This window comes from Psammomys obesus, unplaced genomic scaffold, assembly GCF_907164565.1.
Source record: "Psammomys obesus unplaced genomic scaffold, mPsaObe1.curated_primary_1811, whole genome shotgun sequence".
NCBI lineage: Eukaryota > Metazoa > Chordata > Mammalia > Rodentia > Muridae > Psammomys > Psammomys obesus.
In genome coordinates, this window is record NW_026596079.1 from 1,206,157 (window position 1) to 1,217,434 (window position 11,278).

Here is an 11,278-nt window from a genome sequence, read left to right on the forward strand (position 1 = left end):
CAGATCGCGCGAGACTGTCGAGGGAGCTGGGGCTTGTGGCGCGCGCGTCGGCCGCGACGGACGCAAGATGGCGACGGCGACTATAGCTCTCGTAAGTGAGACCTTCGCGGCCGGGGGCGGCCGTCAGCTGGTAGGAGTGGGCCGTGGTCTGGGACAGGGCGTGGAGGGGCCCCTGGGTGCGCGGCGGCTTGACCAGGCCTCACACGGACCTTCCTGTGGCCCCCGGCACGCGGGGCGGAGGCGGAGCGGGAGCGCGCGGCTCCGGCCGTAGCTGTGGCTGCAGCTTCCGGCTCGAGGACTCCAGTTTCCGGCGACTGGGCGGGGTGGGCTGCCCAGCTGGATCCCCGCAGGGCGGTCCTGGCTTTGCTGAGGTTGGGGCACAGCTGTCTAGGCGGCCGGCGGAGCAGTAGGGCTTGCTCCGGACCTGTGCGACTACGCCCGTGTTGGGGACGCGGAAGGGGCGGACCCATTGGCATTTGGTGTACGCCACGGTGCACAGAGAAGCGGGTTTCCCTTTTTTTAGTTACCCCACGCAGGAGGGGAATGACACCGTCTAACACCATTCGAGTAGACGATGGCCCTTGGCCCTATTTGCCTCTGTTGGAGAACCCGACAGTCAGTGCCTCTCTCTCTAGGCCGCTGGTCTAGTGGGCATCCTAAGACTTCGTTAACTTTGTCTTGTGCTTCGGTCCGCTCTGCTCAGCGTTTTCCCTGATCACTCAGGAATGTTCGGGGGGTGACTCCCACAGGTCTTCCTCCCCAGTTACTGTAGGAACGACTTATTTCTTGGACCTTACCCCACTGCAATCCAGAGGGATGGGTCAGGGTCTGAGAAAACTTAAGCAGGTGGCTGGAGGCAGGACTGATAGGGTCAAGTAGTGTACACAGGCTGTCATTGCTGAGCCCTAGGTGGGAACTGCACCCTCATACTGGGAGAGGGGCACTTGCCCAGTTCTATCCCAGTAGGGGATAGAGCCAGTGTGTGCCACTCATATCATATGTAACTTCTTTTTTTTTTTTTTTTTAAATCATGCTCTGCTGCTTGGAGCTACAGGAGCAAATGATCTTTGTGTAAAGACAGGCAGGGAATTGAGGACTCCGTGACTGACCTTAGGTGGTTGTCAGATGATAGAAAAAAATGGGGATGTAATTTGTACTTTGACAAGCACTGGAGGAGAGCAGATGCCTCATTTCTGAGTGACCCCTGGTGTTCATGAAGACTGAAAAGTTAGCTGGGGATCAGCTCTACCATAGCTTGGTGCCAGGTAGCCAGTGTCATTGTTGAGATGGGCACAGGCAGTAAGTCTCACCCCTGAAGCAGTTGGTGTAGTCTTTGCCAGCAGTTGACCCTGAGGCCCCAAGACTTGTCTTTCTCTCTTCCTTGTTTTGCTGCATCCACAGTGCTCAGTACAAGCCTGGCTACCCAGGAAGTAGCACTGCACCCTGTGAAGGGACCTGAACAGATGGAAGACAGCATCCTGCAGCCAGTCCTGTTGTAGGGCTCTGGCGCTGCTATCAATGGTACAATAACTGCTAGAACGTGTGGCTTGCTTTCCACGTGCAGAAACTAAGGGACTTCATGGAAGATGATAACGTAAAACTTCGCTGCTGCCTGAGAGCTAGGCCATGCCCCTGCACAAGAGGAGCTTGAGGCCGAGATTTTAGGTGATTTGCTCAGGTTATTTAATATGTCTTGTAATGGAAATAACTGTATTCTGAGCTGGTGAAGGGCAGAGCTTGGCTTGTGCACCCAAGACACTTAGCAGCACTGTCTCTCAAGGGGTCTTCCCCTCTCTTGATGCACCACTGCCTGGTGTTGGGGAGCATTCTGAGTACAAGGCCTGTCATTTCCATTGCCCAAGGTGACAGCTTAGAGACTGTTAGGTCTCAAACCTGGGACAAATGAGCTGATTGGTGGTGGCGCATGCTTTTGATCCCAGCACTCAGGAGGCAGAGACAGGTGAGTCTCTGAGTTCAAGACCAGCCTGATTTACTGAGGGAGTTCCAGGACAGCCAGAGCTACACAGAGAAACCCTGTCTCAAAAACAGAAAACCTGGGACAAATGGCCGAGATGCAGATTAGTGACCAGCTGTGATAACAAATGATAGTTTTCTCTAGGCTCACCTGGTGATTGGTTAGAACAGAATTTAGACTGTATTGGAGAACTCTCTCCTTTGGTAAATGGGCTAAATGGGTGACTTGTTGTATGTACTGTCCATGGGTGAGCTTTCTCTGGAATTGCTCATGAATTATCTGCTGCTTTCAGCACTGTCCCTGTCTCTGGGTGGCTAGTCATTTGGAGAGGCAGGAAGTTACACGTGTGCCCCAGGTTCAGCATTCTTTTTGGTGTCTGGCTAGTGTTTGAAGTATGCTTTCACTGTGGGTATTGAGAAGCAGACTCTGTTCTATGGATGCCTGTGCCACAGGAGTCACCATTAAGTCACAGTGGAGCTGAGCTAGGCAGTAGTGCACACTCGTGTTGGTAGTACCAGGAGCAGCTCCAGGTACAGGCTGCGTCAGTCATAGCTTCCAGTCCCATCACTAGATCTTTGCAGTGTATTGGGTTGTGCTGCCATCCCTCCTTTAGAAGCCAGATGACCTGAGAGACATGATTTGTCTAAGTTGGCCAGCCTCTGGCTTTGTCTCAAAGAATGGGTACAACCATCTCTGTCTTTTGATACTTGTGAATCATGTCCTTGAGGGTAAGCACATTCTGTCTTCTGTTCACTTCAATCTCTGAGAAGTTGGGGTGGGTTTTAGGGCCCTTTCATCACATCATCCCACCATATTGCCCACCTTTACCTAAGGTCTATCAGGTGGCAGGGGCCACACCACTAGGCCATGGTAAGAGGTCCATCTGTTGAAAGCTGCCATTGGACAACAGTGTTCTTTATGTCCCCTCTGGTCGTGAGAGTTAAGCTCTCAGCTGTCATCTTAGGACAGCTTTGCACTTTGTCTGCCGGGTGAGGGAGCCCTGGGTTTGACCAGAGCTTGTGGAATTACTGAAATAAATGTTGAGTTAAGAGGCCTGGCCCAAGTTATAGAAGCAGTGCTCCTGCTTCCTTGGGAAGGATGGAAGGACACAGCCAGCTGGTCACCCTGTCATTTAATTTGGCTGAATCTATCAGCAAAAGGGGGTGGCTTTCCTTGGCCTTGGGCTAGAACAGTGCTTGCTCTCTGTCCTTTTCTTCTTATCCTTTCCTGGGAGACTGTCAACTTGGGTCTAGCTGCTGCTCTGCTTTCTGTCAGTATCCTGGGAGGCTGTGTGTGTGCTGGGAGGCTCGAGGTTATAAGGACAGTACAAGGTGGGAGTGATTGTGGGGAATAAATACTCAGTTGGCCTTCTTAAGCCCTTGCCTAGCTTTCCTTTTACTAGATGGGGAAGGCAGCCTTCAGCTTTGGAAGAGGAGAGGGTCTGGGTGATAGGTTTGTATGACTTCGTTACATTTCCTTCCTGCCTGCAGCAGGTCAATGGCCAACAAGGAGGGGGGTCCGAGCCAGTGGCAGCAGCTGCAGCGGCAGCGGCGGCAGTGGTGGCAGCGGGAGACAAATGGAAACCTCCACAGGTATTAACCTTTAAACATCTTTTCCCTCAGGCCTGCCCGCCTGCCTGCCCTTGCATCCCTAGACCTAGAGAGAGCTGACTGGGTCGGGTTGGAAATACGGGTGGGAAAATCTAGTGACCAGTCTCTGTCTTCTGGTTAGACACTGCCCACAGGACTGGGGCCTAGGTCTGGCCCCTCCTCAGCCTTCTTCTGTTTGGCCTCTTTTTTTGTGAGAGTTCATCTAGCCGAAGCCTGGCAGGGCCTGACAGTTGGCCAGCCAAGCAGCTGGGGGAGGAGATGGGGATGATGGGAATAACTACAGCCAGCCCTCAGTGGTGCTGGCTCTGAGCCATTAGCATTGTGCGGAAGGATGGGCCCTCTGTTTCAGAATTGCAATGTTGTGTCTAGGGCCAGAACTAGGATTTCCATTTTAGCTCTTTGTTTTCACATGAGTAAAACAACAAAATAACATGCAAGCATATGTGTGTTAAGGGACCCTCTCCCCATATTTCTTTGGGCTTCTGGGTGGGTATGAATGGATTTTGTTCTCTGGTCGCTGGCCCACGGGAGTAAGTCTTCTGAGATGTAAAGCTGGGCTCTGTTGTTGCTAAGTGATAGGTTCTTTATTCCCGCCTCCAGAGTCCCACAAGGTTTCAACAAGATAGTCTGGTTGGCCTCTGGCTAGGCCCTCCAGGCACTGGTGTGTGTAGGGGGTGCATACAGAGGTGTTGGTATGCAGCTTGGATCTTGGGAAGTTGTGGGGGCTGAAGCTCTCTGTCCTGACTGGCTGGCCAGGGTGCCATTGGTTGGTGGGAGAAGGGCCTTTTGTTCACCAAAACAAAGAAGAGATTGAAAAGTTTCTAGGGGGCTGAGAAGAACTGGCATTGATTTCCATGGTGACAGCCTACTCTAGTGTCACAGTCTCATAGGCTTGGGGCCAGCTGAGAGGGCAGAGGACAGATCTAGTACGAGCCAGACTGCAGCTCTTGGTCCCATCCATTGCTAGCTCTTGAGGAACTTTAGGGTCTTCCTGGGACTCCGTGCCCCAGAGGAGCTTTATAAGCTTCTTGCATTTTGACCCTTGATAAAAAATTCAGCACTCTGGCATTCACAATGGGGTTCACGGGGTTTGAGTCAGCCAGAACCGGCCTGCCTCCTTTGTATTTTAGTCTTGCCTGTTACTCCTATGCTGAGGACTTACCTCTCTCTGCTGTTGCTCTCAAAGGTTGTCTGAAAGCCTAGAAGAGTCACTAGAGGTATTTTGAACTGGTATTTACATAGGCTGCTTCTGTCCATTACTCCCAGGGTCTGCTGGCTCTGATTCTGGGCTTTCCAGGTTTGCAAGAGAGGAACACATGTGTTCCTGCAAACTTGGAAATGGATTTGATAGGAATGTAAACACAATTCTGGTAGCATTTGATTATGTCTGTAGCAAATGTAAAGCCCTGGCTAGCACCACCTGTTCTACATTCATTTGGCTGGGGTGCTGCTCTGCACCTGGTGTGTTTCAGGAGTGTTAATGGAAGTGGATTGTAGCCCCTTTTTGAGAGGTGTGTAGAATATCTTCAGGGCCTAACTGGACATTGGTAGAGGGAGGCCCTTTGCCTTTACTTGTTCTGGGGTGGCCTAAGGCCCTGGCAAGGGCTGTTGAGGAAACCAAGAGGCTAGAGTGCCAGGTAGTCTATGAGTAATGAATCTTTGGTCCTGGTTCTGCTCTTTGGGCTCTAGAGGACCATAGAGGTTGGCTGTTGTACAAAACATGGGACAGATTCTGGAGTCAAATTGTCAACAAGGGCAGGCAAACGGCTCTTCTTAAGTTGCAGTAGAAGGCCATTGTGTGACCCTGCAAGATGCCTGCCTGGTTTGATCTGTTCTACCCATGAGTCATGTCTGTGACAAAGGCCTGAATGGGGATACCAATATCTAAGGGGAAGACCTGCATCCTAACCAGGCAGGCAGTAGTTTGCGCTGGGGCTTGTCTCATACTTTTTGGTTCAAGAATGTAAGGATAAAGGGCCTATGGGGTTTCTGGGACCACATGAGAAATCTTGAGTTTGCTGTTGAGCAACTCTCTTGTTTCCTACTCCAGGGGACAGATTCCATCAAAATGGAAAATGGACAAAGCACAGGCACCAAGCTGGGGCTGCCTCCCCTGACGCCCGAGCAGCAGGAGGCCCTCCAGAAGGTGAGAGTACACCTCCTGGGCACAACTGCCCAGCCAGGGTTGGTGAGGCAGGCTATCCCCCTGCAGACTGGGCCCCCCAGTGCTCCTCACTGCCTTCTCTTGCAGGCCAAGAAATATGCAATGGAGCAGAGCATTAAGAGTGTGCTGGTGAAACAGACCATCGCGCACCAGCAGCAGCAGCTCACCAACCTGCAGGTGAGCTCCACCACCCTCCTGCACGCCACTGCCACTGTCTTGGGGCTGGCTCTGCTGGAGGCCCTCTTGCCCAGCCTGGGCCAGGAAGCCTCCACTGCCCCTCCCCACTACCTCCACCATCTCCTCCTCTTCTTTGCCTCCTCCTGTGCCTGTGGCCGACTGCCCCCAGAAGGTGTTATCACTCTCAGACTCTCAAGATTCATTCTCTGGACCACCAGGGTCCTCTCTGAGGCATGAGCGGCCTGGCCTTTTCTCCTGTTGCTTGATAAGGCCCCTTCTCCACCCCTTCCCACTCCTTCTCTGTGGCTCTGCCCACTTCTCCTTCTTGGTCTTCCCACTGGTGCCTCTGGGTCTCTACCACACCCTTGTCACCCAGGCTGTGCACAGCCATGGTGGCAGCATGTAGATTGTGATCCTCCCTGCCCCTATGGTCAGGCCTTTATCCCTGGGCCCCTCGACTGAAGGGGCAGTCTAGGGGTGTGCTCCACTGGGCCCTACTCTAGGCTGGAGGCTGTGATATCTGTGGGAAGAAGCCTATGTGAAGCTGACAGGTTCCTGGGCCTTGAGCCTTCCCCACCCCCAGGTCCAACCCTCAGACATTCATACTGGCTGTTCACTGTGCTCTGTCCATCCCTCTCCTCCCTCCCTTCCTTCTGCCCTCGCCGGTCCTGCTGCAAAGGCTGTGGGGCGGGGCACCTGGGGCTTTGAAGCCCCCCTGGGCAGGTGCCAGTGACCAGCCAGAGTGGCCAGCAGTGTGGGAAGGCAGGCGGGCCTCCCTGGCAGGGCGGGGACTCCGCGCCTTGCTGCTGTCTGCGTGAGGTGTTGACAAGAGCGGGAGACTGCTCGGCTCCAACAGACTGAACTCTGTCTTTACTGTCTTTCAGATGGCAGCAGTGACAATGGGCTTTGGAGATCCTCTCTCACCTTTGCAATCGGTCAATAGAAATGCTCACTTCTTCTGGGGCTCATGTCCTTAGTCAGGGCTAGAGGGGGGCAGTGCAGCCCACTGCTGGGGACCTTGCTCCCCTGGCCGGCCCTGCCCGCCAGCTCTGGACGAGCACAGCAGAGCGCCAGGCATGGTGGGGCCAGTGGTGTGGGCACTCACCCCGGGACCGCCCCTGGGGAGGCCTCCATCTGCTCTGAGGGCCCACCTTAAAACTAACCGGCCAGGTAACTGCGGAGGGCAGCCGCGGCAGCCAGCCAGGGAGGGTAGCTGCCAATGCCAGGCTCATCTGTGCCTTGCCACCCCATGTGGGGGATGTACCTTCGGACCTCCAGCTCTGACAGTCTCCAGGCTGCCCGGGCTCTTGGGTTGGGGTCAGGCCCCTTGATAAGAGAGGGGTCCTAACTGTGGCCCCATCATACTTTGGAGGGAGGATGGATGGATGGGAGTGGGGATGGGGGCCTTGAGTAAGCAAGAGAGGGAAGGGCAAACAATAACTTGGGCCACAGACCTAGCTCTCAGCAAGGGGTAGAGGTCGTATGGCTATGGCTGCAGTAAACAGAGGAGTCTGGGGAGAAGATGGCTCTTCCTTGCCCAGAGGCAAGTTGAGGTGGCCAGGCCCTATCCTGGGGAGATCCTGTGGGAAAGACATGGCCCTTTCTATGGGGTGTCCACTTGGAGGGCCACCCTTGGACAAGTTGCCCTTATATTTGAGACATACTCTGTCTGCTCTGGGAAGCATGTCTAAAAGGGAGCTGTTGACCCTCCAAGGAGTCCTGGGAGATGTGGTCAGAGAGACCTGTAGTTGGGTAGTCTCACCTCAAAAGGGAGACTTGGCATTCTCTTCTCAAACTGTGACCTGAAGGATAGATGTAGCTTCATGTCTGTGTGAGGCTTAGAGAAGGGGTGGCTCTACCATTGAGGCCCGTCATCTGGGCAGGAGCCGGAGGCTTGTCAGGAGCCAGTTTGAGGGAATGGCCCCAAATTCAGGAAGTTTCTAATATGAGGAAAGATAGGCCCCACCTGGTTATGTTGTGTTGGTGGACCTTTTAGTCCTCTCTCTAAGGGAGACTGGGCTATATTAGGTCTGCTAATCTTTGAAGAAGTAAACTGGTCTCTTGCCACAGGGACTTTTGTTAGGGTGAGAGGAGCCCTTGTTTGTGTTAAGGAGTAAGGCCCTGGCACATAGGGCCCTACCTGTGGCCCATTATGTGTGGCTCTAGAACCCCCTGCCTGGCACATCTCTAAAGTGTTGGAAGGAACCTTTCCCAGGGCATGGGGAGGTCCCTCATTACAGTGCCCAGCTCACTGCTAGTCCTGCCAGCTTCCCAGCCCCAAAGATCCCTGAGGCTTCTTCATTGGGTTCTCTGCTGCCTCGTGATGCTCTTACCTGGGCCAGCTCTTGGGGCTACAGTCATGTGCTCCCAGCAGTTCTTTTTTTGTGGGAGGTATTGGGATGGGGAGAGCATAGAACACTGAGTCCTCACCTATGTCTCCCTGCATGAGCAGCTTGCTCCTTGTTCTCTCCAGAGAGCTCCTGTCTGGGCTCCCAAATTCCTTCCCTGGGATTTCTTCTGGGCAATGGCTGCCCTGTCTTCTGCCACCCTCTCTTCTGGCCTCCATGCCAGTAGGCTTGGACAGCTCCTCCTTCCTCTTCTGTCCCAGTACTTGGCTGGGCTAGTGGGAGGATCTCTCAGCCTAGCCCAGGTACCTGGCCCCCAGACTGGAGAAGTGGGCTGAATTATAGGGCATTCAGCCTTGCCTTCTGACCACCTGTCAGCTCTGCTGCCACAGTCTGTCTGGGACCTGGGTGGGCTGGGTACTTCCATGTCCTGCTGTTGGGCCTAGCCTTCCTTGGGGTGGGGTCCTGCTGACCCCTAAACCCTGGCTGCAAGGGCCCAGCCTGCACCTCACTGCTGTGTGGGGAGCCCTACCCACAGCAGAGTTGGGCGGGTGGGCCAGGACGGGAGAGGGCTGCTGAGTCTCCTGCCTTCCTGACAAGCCAGTGGCTCTCTCCTTCTGTCCTGCTGCAGATGGCAGCTCAGCGGCAGCGGGCACTGGCTATCATGTGCCGGGTCTATGTGGGTTCCATCTACTATGAGCTGGGAGAAGATACCATTCGCCAGGCCTTTGCTCCCTTTGGCCCCATCAAGAGCATTGATATGTCTTGGGACTCCGTTACCATGAAGCACAAGGTAAGCAGATCAGAGCTACCCTGGTACTCTTTCTTGCCTTTCTTTCTGCCTTCCTGGTCTGATAGCACCTTCCTGTGTTTAGGGCTTTGCCTTCGTGGAGTATGAGGTCCCAGAAGCTGCACAGCTGGCTTTGGAGCAGATGAACTCAGTGATGCTTGGGGGCAGGAACATCAAGGTAAGGACCAGAGAGGTTTCGTCTTGGGCCTAGAGCACATGGAGTGCTAGTGAAGTTAGTCAGATACATACAAGCAGTTGCCACAGGCCTAGGCTGGTGGTAAAGATTTTGTTCTTGACCTTCTTTAGGTGGGCAGACCCAGCAACATAGGACAAGCCCAACCCATCATAGACCAGCTGGCTGAGGAGGCTAGGGCTTTCAACCGCATCTACGTGGCTTCTGTACATCAGGACCTGTCTGATGATGACATTAAGAGTGTGTTTGAAGCCTTTGGCAAGATCAAGTCTTGTACACTGGCCCGGGACCCCACAACTGGGAAACACAAGGGTTACGGTTTTATTGGTAAGTTTGGGGAGGGCCAAGGAGAAGAGGGAGCTCACCTAATACTGAGGCTGGCCTTTCTCACTGCTCATCCTGCCCTGCAGAATATGAGAAGGCCCAGTCGTCCCAGGATGCTGTGTCCTCCATGAACCTCTTTGATCTGGGTGGCCAGTACTTGCGGGTGGGCAAGGCCGTCACACCCCCCATGCCCCTGCTAACACCTGCCACGCCTGGAGGTCTCCCACCTGCTGCTGCTGTAGCCGCAGCTGCAGCCACAGCCAAGATTACAGCTCAGGTGAGAGCCGGTGCGGTGCAGTGCTGTGGGCTTGATAGTGGGTGGACGGGTACACGGATCTCTGGGAACTGGCTGTTCAGATGGTTTTGGGTGGGGGTAGCCAGACTAGAGACCAACTGGTTGCCTTTTGGTTGCAGGAAGCAGTGGCTGGAGCAGCTGTGCTGGGTACTTTAGCCACACCAGGACTAGTGTCCCCAGCACTGACATTGGCCCAGCCCTTAGGGGCTCTACCCCAGGCTGTCATGGCTGCCCAGGCCCCTGGAGTCATCACAGGTGAGTCTGAGTGGGTCAGGGTCTCCACCATTCTTTACCCCTCACCTTGAGGCTCTGCTTTCTGTTCCCCAACACATGCTTGTTTCAGTGTAATGCTTTGAACCCAGGGCTTAGCTATAGCCAATCAGCTCTCTATTTAAGAAGGGTGTATGTGTGGCTTTTAAACTTGGTTGGTTTTGCTGCAGGTGTGACTCCAGCCCGCCCTCCCATTCCTGTCACCATCCCCTCTGTGGGAGTGGTGAATCCCATCCTAGCTAGCCCACCAACGCTGGGTCTGTTGGAGCCCAAGAAGGAGAAGGAAGAGGAGGAGCTGTTTCCCGAGTCAGAGCGGCCAGAGATGTTGAGTGAGCAGGAGCACATGAGCATTTCTGGCAGCAGTGCTCGCCACATGGTCATGCAGAAGCTACTCAGAAAACAGGAGGTATGTGGGCCAGCGCCAGTGCCTCTCTAGGGTAGAGTGGGTGTAGTGGTTGATAGGCCACAGCATTCAGTTTCTTTTCCCACAGTCCACAGTGATGGTTCTACGAAACATGGTGGACCCCAAGGACATCGATGATGACCTGGAGGGAGAGGTGACAGAGGAGTGTGGCAAATTTGGTGCTGTGAACCGGGTCATTATCTACCAAGAAAAGCAGGGCGAGGAGGAGGATGCAGAAATCATCGTCAAGATTTTTGTGGAATTTTCGATGGCCTCAGAGACTCACAAGGCCATCCAAGCCCTCAATGGGCGCTGGTTTGCTGGTCGCAAAGTGGTGGCCGAAGTGTATGACCAGGAGCGTTTTGATAACAGCGACCTCTCGGCGTGACTTTGGCCTCATTTCCTGGACTTGCACTTGCCCCTTATTCCCTCTGGGTTTTGTAGAGTGTTACCAGTGGTGTCCCTGGGACCAGGCACTCTGCCCAGCCCACCCTGTAGTGTACATAAAGGTGCAGATATGGCTATCCCTGAAATCCATGTGTCTGAAGTTGGTCCCTTGACCCAGAATGGCTGTGTGTGGGAGATCCTGTACGTGTTGCCAAGACACCAGTGACCGGGAAGGGTGTTGAGCGTGCTATGCAGGGTTGAAGAGGAGGGACGAGGTATGGCGGTGGGAGGTGGGTGTTGCTTTATCTCCACTTGTGGGTAGTGCTGGCTTGCAACCCTCGCTCA

The 11,278-nt window shown here is 54.1% G+C and overlaps 1 protein-coding gene across 5 annotated transcripts; it reads left to right on the forward strand.

The window, feature by feature from the left end:
- Puf60 (poly(U) binding splicing factor 60) lies at positions 1-11,079 on the forward strand. Of its 5 annotated transcripts, none has more exons than XM_055626496.1 (12): positions 1-91; positions 3,466-3,567; positions 5,636-5,731; positions 5,837-5,926; positions 6,811-6,861; positions 8,903-9,064; positions 9,147-9,239; positions 9,368-9,581; positions 9,665-9,855; positions 9,993-10,128; positions 10,314-10,549; positions 10,635-11,079. In XM_055626496.1, the coding sequence occupies exons 1-12, from the start codon at positions 68-70 to the stop codon at positions 10,932-10,934; spliced, it is 1,695 nt and encodes a 564-aa protein (XP_055482471.1). In that variant the 5' UTR covers positions 1-67; the 3' UTR covers positions 10,935-11,079. The 5 variants fall into 5 exon arrangements, with proteins under 5 accessions (XP_055482471.1, XP_055482473.1, XP_055482472.1 ...); XM_055626497.1 differs by having other exon boundaries at positions 10-91; positions 3,469-3,567; XM_055626500.1 differs by lacking the exon at positions 1-91 and adding an exon at positions 1,541-1,665.
- Positions 11,080-11,278: the final 199 nt, after the last annotated feature.

Coding starts and splice junctions, on each gene's coding strand:
- Puf60 (XM_055626496.1), top strand. CDS start 68: ATGGCGACGGCGACTATAGCTCTC. Junction 3,568..5,635: donor ACAAATGGAAACCTCCACAG/GTATTAACCTTT, acceptor TTCCTACTCCAG/GGGACAGATTCCATCAAAAT. Junction 9,582..9,664: donor CAAGGGTTACGGTTTTATTG/GTAAGTTTGGGG, acceptor CCTGCCCTGCAG/AATATGAGAAGGCCCAGTCG.